The sequence below is a fragment of the Oncorhynchus nerka genome, linkage group LG22 (assembly GCF_034236695.1).
Source record: "Oncorhynchus nerka isolate Pitt River linkage group LG22, Oner_Uvic_2.0, whole genome shotgun sequence".
Classification (NCBI taxonomy): Eukaryota; Metazoa; Chordata; class Actinopteri; order Salmoniformes; family Salmonidae; genus Oncorhynchus; species Oncorhynchus nerka.
The window spans coordinates 17,185,725-17,203,622 of NC_088417.1; the positions used below are offsets into that span (position 1 = coordinate 17,185,725).

The following is a 17,898-nucleotide window of genomic DNA, read 5'->3' on the forward strand; positions in this document are numbered from 1 at the left end:
TTGAGATTGGAAAATTAGTTTTTTATTAAGTTGATCAAGTTACACTACTCAAAAAGGGACTCATTTTGTGGAACGATCCTATAGTTAAAAGAAAGGGGCACCACATGGACATGGGTGAATTTTGAGTATGTTCACTTTGCACCCTACATTCATGGATTACAAGACACATGCTTGATTGATTCAAAGTGTATAGGATAGGGTTGCCCTGAACTGTAATATGCTGGCTTGGATATTTTCTTTTTACATTGTTTCACGCTTTCCAGCAGCTGTGGTGGACGTATAACCAGGGCAGCTCAGCATAGCTCAGGCTTGGATCAGTTTGAACCTTGAGGCCACTTCCATGCTCAGATTGCACAAGTGATCTACACATATTGGACTCAATCGTTGTGATTCAACAGATATTTTTGCGCTACAACCGAGGGTTTGTCTGCACAAGAACTTTAACACAATCAGTGTCTCCAAAACAGCTGTGTAAACATTTTTGTAAAGACAAACTCTGTTGTATCACAACTGTTGTGTCAAATGTGTTGTACAAACTGTGTATACAGGGCCATACATAGTGTAAAACAAAATTCAAAGTACAGGTGATCAATGCAGGTTTGTGCCAGACAATAAAAGACACTACCAGGCCAGTTTGATTCACACCTTTCCTTAATATATCTTTATTGCTTTCATTTTTTCGACACAGAACAGCTTACATTTCTGATTCTGAAGCGCCGTAATACCAGGAGGGAGGGGAGCAGTGTAGCTAACGTTAAAGGTTCTGATCCAGGCCCATTTATGAGGTGAGTTCTGGTGTGGCCGTAGCAGCGACACAGAGGGCCAGAACGTTCCACAAAGGGCCAGAACGTCAGACAGTGACACAGCCACTTTCATTGGTTTTTACAGAGTCACAATTTGATTTCCTCTTCAAATGAGAGAGGTTGAAACTAGAGGTGACTGCAATTTGAGGGAGGGGGTAAAAATGTATAATCAATCAAAAGCAGACAAAAAAATGGGTATAGTATTAAAACAAGAATCCTGCTGACAGCACGCTCTCAACCACGAGGATTTTTTGCACAGGTTCATTTTCTCTGTTCTGCTGATTGCAGTTCACAGTCAAGTGCTAAATGTAGTGATTGACAGTTTTAATCGTAAAAAAAGAACTTGTAAGAACTTCTTGCAACTCAGGAAAATGAAGTATTGAATATGCATTTTATAAAGACCCTGAGAGCGAGATGGAGAGAAAAAATGAATCATCCATAATTGAACAAATTAGGGTTACATGCAAAACAAGCCTAAAACTCACCCATTATCTGAAACACAGTGAATTTCACAGTTTTATACGTATTTATATATCTGAGGATTTTTTTTTTTAGCCAAACTAAAAATAATAAACAAAACAAAAATAGACCCACACAGTCTATAAACAAATACAAAGGTCGACATAAAGCTTTCAAATCAATAGTGATTATTGCTAATAGAAGTCCCGGGCCGATGCTGGGCGACCATTTTGTGGATTTGAATCCGGTATTCTCTGCAGCATCAATGTGGTAATAATACATGGCTTCTCCTCAAGTCACATCTATTCACCCCTCACCAGATTTCCAAATAAATACAATAAAACAGTCCATGTGCATTCTCATGGGACTCATAATCATACACCCACACGGGGTCAAAGGTATAATGAGATAAGCTGAGTGAGTCCCTTAACACAGTGTTTTTTTAGAACACAATTGCATTTAGCATTCTATTCTGACAATACTTTCCCAGTGCCTGAGAGCAGGATTGGGATGGGGGAGATACTGTGGTACGGCCACTAGAGGGCAGACTTCTTTCTGCATGGAGTACTTGCCTCACGACCTGTCAATTAAATTAAATTTTACCTTTATTTAACTAGGCAAGTCAGTTAATGACAGCCTAGGAACAGTGTGTTAACTGCCTGTTCACGAGCAGAACAACAGATTTGTACCTTGTCAGCTCGGGGGTTTGAACTTGCAACCTTCCGGTTACTAGTCCAACGCTCTTAACCACTAGGCTACCCTGCCTCCCCCTCAATGTGCCGCACCTCCTCCTCTCCCCTCCACTTAATACTCTGTGTTACGTTCAAGTTCCAAACACAGCTCAGAAATTCACTTCAGTTCATTCTCTCTGATTGCTTAGCTGTTTATTGTCGTAGTAGATTTGTTTGTAATTTGTTAGTGCCATATGGGCAGTTGCCTGGCAGAGGCTGACTAGTCCAGTGCTCTCTGCTCTCGGTCCGTCAGCCTCCAGCCAGCCGATGCTGCCTGCGTCTTACCGCGCCATGAGGTTTGATTTGTTTGCTTCTGAGTTTTTTTTAAATTATAAAATGAGACGGGAGAAAAACACATACATTTAGACAAAATTCAACCCCACAAGGTGACATGATTGACATTTGAGTCCCACCTCGGAAAAGATGCTCTTGAGGGGGGAAGGGGGGGGCGAGTGGTGTGGTGGAAGGTGGCTGCCTGAATGGGAGGCAGAAGGGCTACAAAAGTTCAAGTAGACAAAACAGAGTAGTGTTCCACATAGCGCACGAGGTGAGGTTCTGCATCAAAATAACCCAGCAGAACCACCGGTAGGACTTTAAGAACACAGTGACGGTTGGTTCTGGAAGACGTCTAAAGTAGCGGCAAGGAAATGAGTTGCCACCAAGGGGGAGGTGGACTCAACACACGCTGGACACACGGGTGGTAGTACAGACACAGTACAAGTATCTAGGAACGCTAGAAAGTGACAGTGAGAGATATGGGGGGGGTACACATACCAAGCCCTTTTGTTCTGGAAAAGTACATTTCCTCAAACACCTTATATCCCCCAACCTCTCCTGAACGAATAACACACACACACACACACACACACACACACACACACAACACTCCCACATGCAACATGGTCAACGCACATGAAATTAAATGAGAATGATTCGGGGAAAAAACACACGTTTCAGGCAAATATTGCCCATATCATGGCAAGATAAAGAGAGCCTAGGGGAACGCAACAGCATAGATCTCAGATATGGTACGCTATCCATTGTCAGGTCTGTTTTCTTTGATTTGCCTCCTAACACCAAATCATGTCACAGTTCATTAATGTATTCTCAATACAAACAGAGAGACTGTTGATGTTGGTTATCAGGGATCATGAGAGAGAGAGAGTAAATCAAGTCTTTTTTCAGGACACCTTTGTGACAGCCTGACGGGTATCTGCTGTGCTTCCAGTTACATGAGTGACTTAATCCCCACTGCTGGGGATCTCAAGTCTTTTCTCAGCATTGTTTTTAAGGTACGACTGTGGTTTAAATATACAATAACAGTTATTTTCGTCTGTCACACACTTGATCATTTAATATAAATCGGTCATGGTAAGTTTGATTTAATTTATTGCTTATTCAAAGTTCATCTCATAGAATCCAAAAACAATTATGTAATCATCATAAAACGCTATAAAAAATGAGATCCTCGGTAGATAAATGTAGATAAAGATATAGCAAAAAAACTAACAAAATAGAAGTAGTAAGGCACTTAGAAACAAGGTGTTTCTTCTTGATTTCATCGTCTTGCATTCTTTAGGAGTACTTCTATCTTATGGCACTGCGGCACATACAGCAGTCCACTGCATAAAGAGAACCAGAGACTGGGGGTAGGAAGGAGGGTGCCTCCCTCACTCAACGCCCACCAAGGGAGCCTCGCCAGCGGGAAGGATGTGCTCCAGGGAAGGCTTGGTGTGGATCTCCAGTAGGCCTTGGATGAAGCCTTCCGAGGGGCCATCGGGGTCTTTCTCTGGGGTAGTGGGCTGTGGGGCTGGGGACTCTGTGGAAGATTCTTTGGGGGTTTCTGTTGGCGTTTGAGTGGCTGCATTGCCATCTGTTTCTCTAGCCATTTCAGAGGCTGATACCTCAGCGTTTAGTTCTACATCTGTTTCAGAGGGTCCGTCTGAGGTTTGTTCTACAGGTGGGTCAGGAACTGATTCAGAGACTGCTTCCGAGACTGGCTCAACGAGCGGCTCAGCTATGGCCTCTGTAGCTGACTCTGACTGGGCTGGTTCAGTGGTGGACAGGGACTGGGCCAGGGATGTGGGGCCTGGCAGAGGGGCCTCTTTCTCAGTTCCCTCGCCTCCCTCCTCCCTGGCCCCTCCGGTGCCTTCGCTCTCGTTTTCGGAAGGGGGGCAGGTGCTGGTGGGGGTGCACTCTCCCTCCTCACTAGCTGAGTCTCCGGCCGGGGCCTCTGCCCCGTTGGCATCAGCTCCATCTGCCCCCTCGCTGCCCCGCGGCTTCAGGTGGATCCGCTGGTGCCTCACCAGGCTGTGCTTAAGGGTGAAGGTGCGTTCGCACGTCTGGCACTTGTAGGGCCTCTCACCTGAAGAAAAATATAAACATGTACAGAATTATTTACAGCAGAACAGGGTCAGGTAAAAGATATCTTTAAAGAAGGTAAAGCAACAATAAATGTATCAAGAAATAGCTGGGGCCACAACCAGGGCCACAACTTGGGACGGGGGGTCATCATCTCCCTCGGTTTTATCATTGGAATGTGATACAAAACGATGCAGCGGTGTACTTTAGGACCATGCGGATGCCTCTGAGCAGTCCAGTAGGCTTTTTGGAGTGTTTATCCGACTGGATAAAAAAAAATAATAATAATAATCCCATTTTTATCCATATATATATAAAAAATATATACATAAATATATATATATAGCCACCACAATTTGCAAATAAATTCATTAAAAATCCTACAATGTGATTTTCTGGATTTTTTTTCTCATTTTGTCTGTCATAGTTGAAGTGTACCTATGATGAAAATTACAGGCCTCTCTCATCTTTTTAAGTAGGAGAACTTGCACAATTGGTGGCTGACTAAATACTTTTTTGCCCCACTGTACATACACACGTATACATACATATATACATACATTTATACATACACATACATACACATATATACATATGGGACTCTGTGGAAGTTGTTGCGACACATTGGTGTGGCTGGCTTCCTGGTTAAACGGGCAGGTGTTAAGAAGCGCGGTTTGGCGGGTCATGTTTCTCCTGACTCCTGGCTCGACCTTAGCCTCTCGAGCCCGAGTTGCAGCAATGAGACAAGATCGAAATTGGGGAGAAAAAGGGGGTAAAAATAAAATCTATAAAGTGGAGGGCATATATATATATATATACACATTTTATTATTTTCTCCCCAATTTCGATCTTGTCTCATCGCTGCAACTCCCCAACGGGCTCGAGAGGCTAAGGTCGAGTCAGGAGAAACATGACCCGCCAAACTGCGCTTCTTAACACCTGCCCGTTTAACCAGGAAGCCAGCCGCACCAATGTGTCGGAGGAAACGCCTTTCAACTGTCGACCGAGGTCAGCCTGCAGGTGCACGGCCCGCCACAAGGAGTCGCTAGAGGGCGATGAGCCAAGTAAAGCCCCCCCGGCCAAACCATCCCCACGAAGCTGGGGTAATTATGCACCGCCCTATGGGACTCTCGACTCCGGTTGTGATACAGCCTGGGATCGAACCCAGGCCTGTAAGTGATGCCTCTAGCACTGCAATGCAATGAGTTAGACCGTTGAGGACCCCCCCCCCCCATCCTGACTTTTAAAACCAAAGTTGCCCCCTGGTATCAACTAGTACCTGTGTGCGAACGCATGTGTCTTGTCAGATCCTGCAGTGACCAGAAGCGTTTGCTGCACACGTTACAGATCTTCTTCCTCTTGTCCGCCTTGCTCCCCGACCCTCTGCCTGCCTCTCCTTCATTCTTTGGTTCTGCTGCTCCCTCTTCGTCACTTCTCTCCTCCTTCTTCTCCTCCTCCTCTGAACCACTGTCCATCACGCTGCCCACTCCCTCGCTTTCCGGAGCCTCCTTCTCTCCCTCTCCCTCCTCCTGATCCTCCTCCTCGGCGGTGGTTGTAGTAGTGTTGGGGAGATCCTCTGGGGCAGGCCCAGTCTCCTCTGTTCCACAAGCCTCTTCGGGGGGTGCAGTCTCACACAAGTGTGCCTTCTCGTGGCGAGCCAGGGTGGCGGCATAACGGAAGTTTTTCTTGCACCTCTTGCAGGTGTACTTGGAGGGCTCTTGGTCCTGCTGCTGGGCGGCCGTCACTCTATCTGGCTCGGCCACCGCCACCACCTTATCTCCAACCAGGGAGGTCTGGGGCTGCTGACCTTCTGACGAGAACTTGAAGTCGATGAGCTTGCTGGCAAAGTTGAGGTCCAAGCTCTTGTTGCTCTGCGAATCGTCGTTGTCGTCATTTTCAATGTTGTTGTTGTTGGATTGCGGTTCCATCTCCCCTAGCAGCAGCTCAGCAGTGTCTGGTGTTTGGTCTGCGCTGGGCGACTCGGATGCAGAGCTTTTCTGATCGGGGTCCATGCTGCTCAGGTCCAGAGCCTCTCCTGCAGTCTGCTCATTCTCAGAACTCTCTGGAACACACACACAAAATGAACCGCCAAATTACAGATAGATAGGTACAGAATGGTAACCTATAGATCAGACCGTATATTACAGTACAATACAGTACATTACAGTACAGTTTCTTACCTGCGCTGTCGTGTGATCCCTCATCGCCATCCTTGTTCTTGGACATTTGGCCGTTGCGGCGCAGCGAGCGGTTGGTCACGCCATGCTTGCGCAGCAGGTGGCGCTCACAGTTGGACTTGGTGGAGAAGAAGGCGTCACATTTGGGACAGGGGAAGGGCTTCTGACCTGTAGCCGACAGCACATTAGAGAAGACTGAACGTCACATTAGAAGTATTAGGGACATGTTGTGGACCCACAGCAAGTTGTAAATATGCTAAATGCAAGCAGTTAGACTCTTTAGAAAACCTGTCAAATTAAAAACCATTGTGTAATTGTTGTATAAAATATATGTTTTTCTTCATTACTGAACAGTATCTTTCAGGTATCATTGCATTGTTTCAACCAGGGCTATTTCAACATTACTGTGTGTTGGGTATTTAGGGAGTTATCCCATCTGTGTCTGTTTCCATATGGCTTACCAGTGTGTGTGAGCATGTGCCTCTGCAGGGAGCTGGCCCAGGGGAAGACCCGGGGACAGAAGGGACAGGTCATCTTCTGCACTGAGTTGGAGTAGGCATTCTTCTTCCCTCCTTTGGACTGGGGCGGCACAGAATGAGGAGGCGACTCTTTCTCCTCTCCCTGGCTCTGTCTCCCCTCCTCCCTCCTTCCAAGCTCCACCGCACCCGTCCGCAGGTAGGTGCTGAACTTGTTAGCGTCGGTGGTGGCTAGCATCTTCTCCACGCTGGCAAACTCCCCACTGGACTCCAGGTCCATGCCGCTGTCTGTGTTTTGCTCGGGCGTGGGCACACGGGCAGGTGCTATAGTCTTGGCCTGGCTCGCTGGCTTCTTCCTAGTGCGCTTTCTGGACGAGCCCTCTAGGGGGAGCTCTTCTATCGAGGCTTCAGAGCTGTTGTCGCCCCCAACTAAACGCTCCGGTTCTGTCTGAAGGCCGTTGAGGCCGGCGCCAGCCTTGTTATCCGGCGTGGGCTCCCTCTTGAGCAAATCTGGAGCCGTTGAGACGGAGGAGATGATCTGGGCGATGGAAGCCAGAGGGGGAAGCTCTTTCAGGGAGGAGGAAGAAGAGGTCGGTTTGGGCAGCAGGGGCTTGAGACGGAGCGCCCGGCCTGTGGCAGTAGGGGTACTAATGAGAAGCGGGGAGATGGTCACTGGGGGGAGCTGGTAAGAGCCAGACTGGGGAGTCTTCAGATTCTCCTCATAGCTCTTGTCCAGCTGAATTGCTGAGGGGAGGTGGTCCAGTACACTGGGGAAGGGCAGCTCCTTTTTGATCTCTCGGCGCTCCACGCTCATCGTGTCAACAGCAGTAGCGTCTCTCTTCAGCCTCTTGTTGGGGTTCTTGGGGATGGACAGGTCAATAGGTTCCATGGAGCAGTCGTAGGCTACCAGGCTGACCGTCTCCAGTTTGATCCCAGGAGAACCGGCTAGGCTCCCTGAACCGCTGCTGCTTCCACCCCCCCCGCGGCTCTTATTGGAGAAGTCCAATGGCTGATCCAAGTCACCGGAGGAGGAGTAGATGCTGAAATCTTCCACCTTGACCGGATGCATGGTGGCACTGGGGGTGGGCGTAAGGCCATTGAGAGCCAGAGGGCTGCTGGAGCTGGCCCTGGAGGTGGTGGCTGTGATGGCGGGGAGAAGGGTGGCAATGTGCTCCTCGATCTCCCGCTCCTGCACCTCGGGATGTTGCTTGAGCATGTGGTGGATGCAGTTCCTCTTGGCCAAGAAAGCCGCCCCGCACCGCCGGCACTCAAAGGGCTTGCGCTGGCAGCCGTTGTGGGTGCGTAGGTGGATCTGGAGAGCCCGGTAGCTCTTTAGATCCTCACCACAGAAACGGCAGGCGGTGTCGCCGGCGGAGGCCAGCTCCAAGGGATCCTGGGTTGTGGTCGACGAGACGTACTTGATGTTCTTCTCGATCTCTTTCCTTGTGTTCTTCATGTGCTTCTTGCGCAGGTGGCGCTCGCAGTTGGCCTTGACGGTGAAAGGGTAGTGGCAGACGCGGCAAATGTAGGGGCGCTCGCCGCTGTGCGTGCGCAGGTGGCGGATAAGGGTGGCCTTGTCGGGCGCCACGTAGTCGCAGATGTTGCACTGGTGCGGCAGGATGCCCAGGTGGAAGCGCATGTGCGCCTGCAGCACCCCGGAGTAAACAAACACCTGATCGCAAAAGCGGCAGGGGTAGGAAGCCTTGATGCCGCCGCGGTTGGAACCCCCTGCCCCCTTCTTCCCTCCGGCCGCCTGGCCCTCCTCTTGTTTGATTTGCAGCTCTGTCGAGTCGTTGGGCATATGGGCATCGCCCATGCAGTCCGCCTCCATCTGCATCTTCTCCAGGGCTTGGCTGCCCGAGGAAGAGGAGGACGATGACGAAGACTCTTGGGGCATATTGAGCAGCTGGCTGGCCGGCGGGGGCAGGCTGGGGCTGATGCAGCCCAGGGAGGCCTGCTGGGTGCTCTGGAGCGGCGGCAGCGTGGAGGCAGCCAGGCTGGAGCGTGGTGCCACCATGGGCTTTGGCTTCAGTGGGGGCATGAGCTTGCAGCCGGCCGCCTGGCCCTGGCTGGACACTCCCCAGTGGGGAGCCTTGGCCAGGGACGGCAGGAGGCCCATCTGACCGGGGGCGGTCGAGGCCACCTTCAGGATCTGCTGGATGTCAGCCAGCTCCATCAGGCCAGCCTCGCCACACACAGGCTTGATCGTAGAACCACCAACTGGGTGGAAGAGGAAGCCTGTGGGGAAAGGCTGCAGGGAGAGCAGGCTGAGGGCCTCCCTCTGGGACAGGCCCTGCAGGGACGAGGCCGCCACCAAGCCGAGGGATTCCGCAGCCGCGGAATCAACCTCCTGGGGCAAGGTGGAGGCCAGAGGCTCCACCTGGATGACCCGGATGCTGTCCAACTGGGCTTGCCGGACCTCATCCTCCGAAGGCTGAAGCTTGACCTGGGAGATGTGCTGCAGACCCAGGGTCTCCAGGAAGCTGGCCTGCTGAGGGGCCGGGGTTGCCGGCTTCTCCTGGGCTGCGGGGGGCTCCTGGGCGCTCCCTGTGGGTGACGGCTGCTGCTGATGAATGGTGGTCTTGTGCAGGACCAGGGCCGAGAGCAAGGGGAATCCTTTGTCGCAGGCTTCACACACGAAGCGGTGGAACTTGCTGGTGCACCGGCGGAGGTTGGTCTCACACCAGACCTGTTGGAGAGACAGACAGGGGGTTAGAGTGTGGAAGAGCAGACTGAGATCTCCTGTGATAGATGACCAACATACCACCAGTTTCATAATCATAATAATGTGTGGTATCAGTATCAGTAGCATTGTGAGCATTAGCAACATGATTCTGTCCATCATTTCTCCTCTGACCTGGGCGATGTGGGGAAACTTGTGGCAGGAGAAGTCAATGAAGGCCAGGTCGTTGAAGCCAGAGGGGATGGAGGGGTTGTTCTGGATGAAGGGCTGTCCGCCGGGGTCTATGGGCAGCTGCTTATGGATGCCAGCGTTGTGCCGCAGCAGGCCGCGGTGGGTCCGGAAGGAGAGGCAGCACAGGTCACACCTAGAGACAAGACATAGAAAGATGATATATTTAAGCAATAAGGCAGGAGGGGGTGTGGTATATGGCCAATATACCACGGCTAAGGGCTGTTCTTACGCATGACGCAATGCGGAGTGTCTGGACACAGCCCTTAGCCGTGGTATATTGCCAATATATCACAAACCCCAGAGGTGCCTTATTGCTATTTTAAACTGGTTACCAACATAATTAGAGCAGTAAAAATACATGTCTTGTCATACTTGTGATATCAGGGCTGATATACCACGGCTGTCAGCCAAATCAGCATTCAGAGCTCGAACCACCCAGTTTATAAAATATTATATATGATATAATATCTACTGTGTTGTTGTTTTTAACTGTACTTTTACTCATGTAGTGCTGCATTGTAGTCTGGTGCAAGAAACACACTTTATAAATCAAATTGTTTGTGTGGATAACTCCCAGCGTGGCCTGTGGCAGTGCTGGCTCGGGCCTCGTTAGCCGCTGAGAGGGACAGCTGCTCAGTGTCTCCCACGGCCAGCCCTCTTATCGGCCACCGTGTGGCGAGGTGTCCAAGGGGATTGCACACAGCTTTATCAGGACGTGTATACAGAGACACACCTAAGGAAGGACCAAATGTGTCTGAGCGCCTCATGGCCCACCTTCCTCCCTGCCTAGACTCACCTCCCCTCATCCCACTCACGCTGCTCCCCTCCCCTCCCCCATCCCACTCACGCAGCTCCCCTCCCCTCATCCCACTCACACAGCTCCCGTCCCCTCATCCCACTCACGCAGCTCCCCTCCCCCATCCCACTCACCCACCCCCTCATCCCACTCACCCAGCCCCCTCATCCCACTCACCCAGCCCCCTCATCCCACTCACCCAGCCCCCTCATCCCACTCACCCACCCCCTCATCCCACTCACCCACCCCCAGTGGTGTAAAGTACTTAAGTAGTACTTTAAAGTATTTTTACTTAAGTAGTTTTTGGGGGTATCTGTACTTTACTATTTATATTTTTGACTACATTTACTTCATTACATTCCCATAAGAAAATATTGTACATTTTCCTTGACACCTAAAAGTACAGGTAACATGTGGAATGCTTAGCAGAACAGGAAAAAAGTAAAATTCACACACTGATCAACCAAACATCCCTGGTCATCCCTACTGCTTCATTTGTAAATGATGTCCCCCTGGATTTCCATAAAGAAATACAAATCAAGAAAAGGGTGCCATCTGGTTTGCTTAATATAAGGAATTTGAAATGATTTATACTTTTACTTTCGATACTTAAGTATGTTTTAAACCAAATACTTTTTAGACTTTTACCCCTCATCCCTCCCGTGGTTTCACACCTCTGTGTGCCTGCTACTGTGGGTGTGTGGTTGGTAACCTGTGTACACATTCATTGTGGGTGCCTGTGTGTGAGAAAAATGTGTGTGCGTGTGTGTGTGTGTACAACTGTGGGAAAGTATGTGTGTGTGTACATTTGTGGGAAAGCCTGTGTGTGTGTTTTCTGTCTCTCACACAGGTCTGCAAGAGCCGTCTAATAGCACAGAGGTTGGCTCAAGCCCAGAGAATTACCCTCCTCCACTAGAATGGAGGCGCTGCCACTATACGGTGTGTGTGTGTGTGTGTGTGTGTGCGTGTGTGCGCACGTGCATCCGTGCGCGTCGCTGCAAGCCGAATGCGTAGTTTCTCAGCTTCTTAGAAACCGTGTACAAAGAGGTACCCAAGCCAGCCAGTGCAACCATATCCTCTTACCTGGCCGTCTCAACTCTTGTGATTAACTGGGATTAGGGCTACATTTGCAGCACTTCCTACAATAATGAGATTGCTGCTCAACTCAACTACAGAAAGGCTGCATCTGTCTTCTTTTCAGTTCAGACAAATACATTCCTATGTGTGAGTTATGAGCGGCTATCCATTCAACCCAAGTTGCGGTTGGAGTTGAGTCGCTATGGTGATCTGGAGATTGTGATGCCTCCATGGAAACGGACCCACTCCCCCCTTCCGTTGTCGAGCTGACCACGTCCCAACGCTTCCCCTCTGTGACTCATTAAACCACCCCCCACCCTCACTCCTCCATCCCTCCCTTTCTGGGGAGAGCCTCCCTGCTGACTCCCCACTTTTTAACCCTCAGGGCCTTGCACCACAGCATCAGTGCCCCGAAGTTGATGTCTTCCAATGAGGAAGAGGGCACCGAGACAGGCTATAGCAGTATGATGGACAGAGACCACCAGGTGCATAGGACCAGGTTAGAGGGAGGGCAAAGGTCATTCGGTCTGTGACCATAGCATTGACCCCTGATCCTGGTGGCCTTTATGACCACTCCTGTCACCCTCATTTTAACTTGTTCATTAGCCTGTTCTGTTGTTGACACAGGCCTTTTGGTTGCTGTGGCAACATCATTTGGACAGAGCCAGAATGGATTTTGGGATTTATCACCCCACATTCTATCACCAATTCTAACTGTTGATTTGATTGTCACCAAAATACTCTATATATACAAAAGTATATGGACACCCCTTCATGAGTGGATTCGGCTATTTCAGCCACACCTGTTTCTAACAGGTGTATAAAATAGAGCAGACCACCATGCAATCGCCATAGACAAACACTGGCCAAAAAAGGCCTAAAGAGCTCAGTGACTTTCAATACGGCACTTTCAAAGGTTGCCACCTTTCCAACAAGTCAGTTTGTCAAATTTCTGCCGTGCTAGAGCTGCCACGGTCAAATGTAAGTGCAGTTATTGTGGAAACGTCTATGAGCAACAACGGCTCAGCCACGAAGTGGTAGGCCATACAAGCTCACAGAACGGAACCATCGAGTGCTGAAGCACGTAGCATGTAAAAATGGTCTGTCCTCGGTTGCAACTCTCACTAACGAGTTCCAAACTGCCCCTGGAAGCAACGTCAGTACAATAACTGTTTGTCAGGAGCTTCATGAAATGGGTTTCCATGGACGAGCAGCCACACACAAGACAAATATCACCATGTGCAATGCCAAGCGATGGCTGGACTGGTGTAAAGCTTGCCGCCATTGGACTCTGGTGCAGTGGAAACACGTTCTCTGGAGTGATGAATAACTCTTCACCATTTGGCAGTCCGACGGACGAATTTGGCTTTTTAATTATTATTATTTTTTTTTTACCTTTATTTTACTAGGCAAGTCAGTTAAGAACAAATTCTTATTTTCAATGACGGCCTAGGAACAGTGGGTTAACTGCCTGTTCAGGGGCAGAACGACAGATTTGTACCTTGTCAGCTCGGGGATTCGAACTTGCAACCTTTCGTTTACTAGTCCAACACTCTAACCACTAGGCTACCCTGCCGAATTTGGCTTTGGAGGATGCCAGGAGAACGCTTCCTAACCTAATAATAATAGTACTGACTGTAACGTTTGATGGAGAAGGAATAATGGTCTGAGGTTGTTTTTCATTGTTCAGGCTAGGCCCCGTAGTTCCAGTGAAGGGAAATCTTAACTCTAGTGCATACAATGACATTCTAGACCATTCTGTGCTTCCAACTTTGTGGCAACAGTTTGGGGAAGGCCCTTTCCTGTTTCAGTATGACAATGCCCCGTGCACAAAGTGAGGTCCATACAGAAATGGTTTGTTGAGATTGGTGTGGAAGAACTTGACTGGCCTGCACAGAGCCTTGACCTCAACCCCATCTAACACCTTTGGGATGAATTGGAAAGCTGACTGCGACCCAGACCTAATCACCCAACATCTGTGCCGAACCTCACTAATGCTCTTGTGGCTGAATGGAAGTCCCCCCAGCAATGTTCCAACATCTAATGGAAAGCCTTCCCAGAAGAGTGGAGGCTGTTATAGCAGCAAAGGGAGGACCAACTCCATATTAATGTCCATGATTTTGGAATGAGATGTTCGACAAGCAGGTGTCCACATACTTTTGGTCATGTAGAGTTTCAATTTAGTAACACTGTGACATATCAGCTACCTGTTGAGACTTGTACTGCATTTATGCCATCAATGTATTTCCTGTGTGTGTGTGTGTGTGTGTGTGTGTGTGTGTGTGTGTGTGTGTGTGTGTGTGTGTGTGTGTGTGTGTGTGTGGCTCCAATACCTGAGCGTGGTGTCGGGGTGTGTGTCCATGTGAACTTCCAGGTCGTACTTGCAGCCAAAGGTCTTGAAGCAGATCGGGCACGGCAACACCTCATCATCCCCCTGGCCTGAACCCAACTCCTCCAACACACTCTCCTCTAGCACCTGGACACACACACACACACACACACAATATAGGTAACAATATTAATGACTTCAATGGAAATGTAATGCGGTGGACTAGAGGAGATGCGTGCACACATTTGACAGTTGTGTTGAAGTATGTGTGTGATTTTCTGTGTGTGTTACCTTTTTTTTGGCCGGTTCGTCGCTTCGCTCCTTGTCCTCGTCCATGGCTGACCTCCTCTTGGCGGAGGGGCGGCGTCTCTTGGTGGGCAAGGGGGGGCTGGTGGGAACGACGCCAGCCGGGTCTTTGTCATGGATCTTCATATGTCTGCAGGGATGAGACAGACAGGAAAATACGTCAGAACAGAACAAAACAAGCCAGGTACCGATCGGTTTGTGCTTTAGGCTACTTCATTATCATGACAATGCAATCAGGAGTTGACAGGAGAGCAGAAATAGACTGGCTACTATGGTCGTTGAGGAAAAGTTTTCTGGCTAACTCAGTCCTCCTGCTTTGTAACATGCTTGTAGTATCCTGTTAAAAAATGCTGGATTGATGTACACCACTGATTTCATTGCCTGTACTTTACAGCGAGCCTCAGATCTACTGAAGAGACAGTGTGGATGGAGGGTTGCCAGGTTGGGAAGCTGGGCTCAACACACACACACACACACACACACACACACACACACTTGGGAGGATGGAGAACAATGGTAATAGTCTTTAAATTGCTCCAACTATCCAGCCGACTCAGCAGGCCCATATAAAGGCCTAACTCCGGACCAGGGAAAAGGGTCGTGGGGGTACCATCAAGGGCAGTCATCTCCATTAGGGTAATGGCGGCTACGGTGGAGCCCTTTCCATATTATATACTGAACACCAATATAAACGCAACATGCAACAATTGCAACAGCCCTGGTGGACATTCCTGCAGTCAGCATGCTGATTGCACGCTCACTCAAAACTTGAGACATCTGTGTCATTGTGTTGTTTGACAAAACTTAGAGTGGCCTTTTATTGTCCCCAGCACAAGATGGACCTGTATAATGATCAAGCTGTTTAATCAGATTCTTGATACGTCACACCTGTCAGGTGGATTATCTTGGCAAAGGAGAAATGCTCACTAACAGGGATTCAGACACATTTGTGCACAAAATTTGAGAGAAATAAGCTTTTTGTACATATGGAACATTTCTGGTATCTTTTATTTCAGCTCATGAAACATGGGACCAACTCTTTACATGTTGAGTTTATATTTTTGTTCAGTATATATGTCACATTGTCTTCTCTAGAAACATTTACAGGGATAGTTCAGCTATTTATTTTTCATATTTGTGTCATTCAGATATAGTTATGCAGTTGAACATAGATGATGTTTATTTGTACTGTGGTGGATGTTTGACCACAAAAATAAGCCTGTTTAGACAGAGGGTGTCCTCTGGAAGCCAGTGTTGCTGCTGCTAACTTCCCTCCTCCAACACCACTTCACTACACAACATTTCAGCTGTCGGGCTATGTCACATAGAGGAGAGAGGGGAGAGGGAAGGAGAGAGGGAGACAAGGAGGGGTGTACAGAGAGAGCAAGAGTGAAACAGGGAGAAAGACGAGCGGAAGGATAGAGATGTGCGAGGGACAGCGAGACGGTAAGTGAGAGAAAGAGAAGAGCTGTCACACGGGAGTTCTAAAAGACAGGCCTGACTATCAGCACAGGAAGTCATGTTATCTATGGGGGGAGAGGGTAGAGAGGGAGGAGGGGACAATGTATAGCTGGGGGATTGGGTTCAGGCAAAGTGAACTGTTAACTAACTCCATCAAGATAAATGTGACTTGAATGTGTTCTTCAGAAGCTGATGACATTAGTCTAAACTGAGAGAGGGGTCAAAGATAACTGCAGAGCTAGGAGAAGAGTGATGAATGGTGGTGGGGGGGGGGTCACTAAACCATACAGGAGTCCTTTTTCTCCCCCCTCCCCCTCTAATCTGTCTGGTGAAAGGTCAAATGCCATCGGTTGATTTAAGGAAATGTGTGTGCGAGTGTGTGCGTGAAGGGAGGGGGGACAGGAGGACTAAGACCCTGGCAAACACATCAGCACATCCCTGACGGGCCTAGCCCACAGAGCCCTGCATCAGTAGCCAGTCATTGGGCCTCTGTATGTGTGCTAACATTTCAGTGAGTGCGCTAACATTTCAGTGAGTGTGCTAACATTTCAGTGAGTGCGCTAACATTTCAGTGTGTGTGCTAACATTTCAGTGTGTGTGCTAACATTTCAGTGTGTGCTAACATTTCAGTGTGTGTGCTAACATTTCAGTGAGTGTGCTAACATTTCAGTGTGTGTGCTAACATTTCAGTGTGTGTGCTAACATTTCAGTGAGTGTGACTGTGTACCCATACATCTGTGTTGGAAAGTTGCTGCTTGAAAAAAGATGGGTGCATGATTGTGCAATTGTGTGGGCAAACTTTTTTGTGAGTAACTGTGTGTGTGTGCATGGATATGTGATATAGCTTTGTCTGTGTATACGTGTGTTTGCGTAAGAGTGACTACGTACGCCTGTGTGTGTGCCAGTGTCAATAAGTGTGTTTGTCTGTGTAAAACTGTGTGTATTCGACAGCATCAGAGAGGAAAGGTCAGCCAGCGCAGGGTAGGCAGCACAGGTCTCGGCTTTCACTCTGCCGTCAGTGCCTGAGTTATAAATAGCAGGCAGGCAGCGAGCTGGCCGCCCATGTGGGGACCTGACAGGCAGCAGCCGCATCCACCTGGACTCTGACCCCCGGCCACAGCCAATCCCGAGAGAGCCAAGCTTCCATGTCAGCACAGCGAGATTGGATGAAGCCAACTTGTCTTTGTATCACCTCAGACACTCTCTTCAATTCACCTGTCCTGCCTACAAGACATTTCCACAGTCTATCAGTCTATCAAGTTGGTTGATGTTTGATCAGCACCTGAGGTTACCATGTGACAAAAGACCTTGTTATCTATAATTTATTTTTTTAAATCAAAAATCTAAAGAAATGAGAAATTTGCTTGAATCATCAGGACATTGTAGTGGTCTGAGGCACTCAGACCTCACATTACAGAGTAAAAATACACCACCTTATGAAGATGATTTATAGTGTTCTTGTGACAGAAAACAAAAAGAAGAGACAGAAAAAGAAAGACAGAACTCCTCAGACTGTGACGGTGTGGGTTGATGATTCAACAGGTCTCTTCTCATCCAAACTGAAAGATTCCACTGCACCAGCACAAAGGGTGGACAGGGGGCGCCGTAGCGTCAAAATGCTGCTCCCTGCTCTTGTGCAATGTCACACCAAGGGCATTCCTCCTTACCATCGCAGCTTCTCTCTCTCTCCTTCTCTTCTAGCACACTTTAATGTCCTCACTGTTCTGTAAAGAGTTAAAGCAAGTGAAAGTGCACCATCCACTACTCACTGGCTCAGTCTATTCACCAGGCCCTTCATAGGGTTGGGGTGCATCTCCTTGGCAACCGGCTCACAACAGCAGGCCCCATTTCATTTGATGCTCCGGCAACAAAATGGCTGCTCCACTGCCAGTCATATGGACAGCTCCATCACATCAGCCCAGAGCTGGATGGATTCAGTACCGTGGAACATTCACAAGGAAGGTGGCAGATAGAAATAGAATGAATAGAGCCCACTCCATCTCAGTGT

At 48.8% G+C, this 17,898-nt stretch overlaps 1 protein-coding gene across 3 annotated transcripts in view; it reads right to left on the reverse strand.

Annotated features, from left to right (window-relative positions):
• The window catches only part of LOC115104914 (ras-responsive element-binding protein 1-like), a 76,361-nt gene continuing 58,463 nt past the window's right edge, over positions 1–17,898 (reverse strand). For 2 of the 3 annotated variants that reach the window (XM_029626316.2, XM_029626318.2), the window contains 7 exons: positions 14,415–14,559; positions 14,128–14,270; positions 9,865–10,054; positions 6,993–9,696; positions 6,535–6,726; positions 5,634–6,416; positions 1–4,358 (listed from right to left, as the gene is read on the reverse strand). In XM_029626316.2, coding sequence (XP_029482176.2) covers positions 3,664–4,358; positions 5,634–6,416; positions 6,535–6,726; positions 6,993–9,696; positions 9,865–10,054; positions 14,128–14,270; positions 14,415–14,559 — 4,852 coding nt within the window. In that variant the 3' untranslated portion in view covers positions 1–3,663. The remainder of the gene's footprint in view (positions 4,359–5,633; positions 6,417–6,534; positions 6,727–6,992; positions 9,697–9,864; positions 10,055–14,127; positions 14,271–14,414; positions 14,560–17,898) is intronic. The other variant, XM_029626317.2, reaches the window with a different exon arrangement.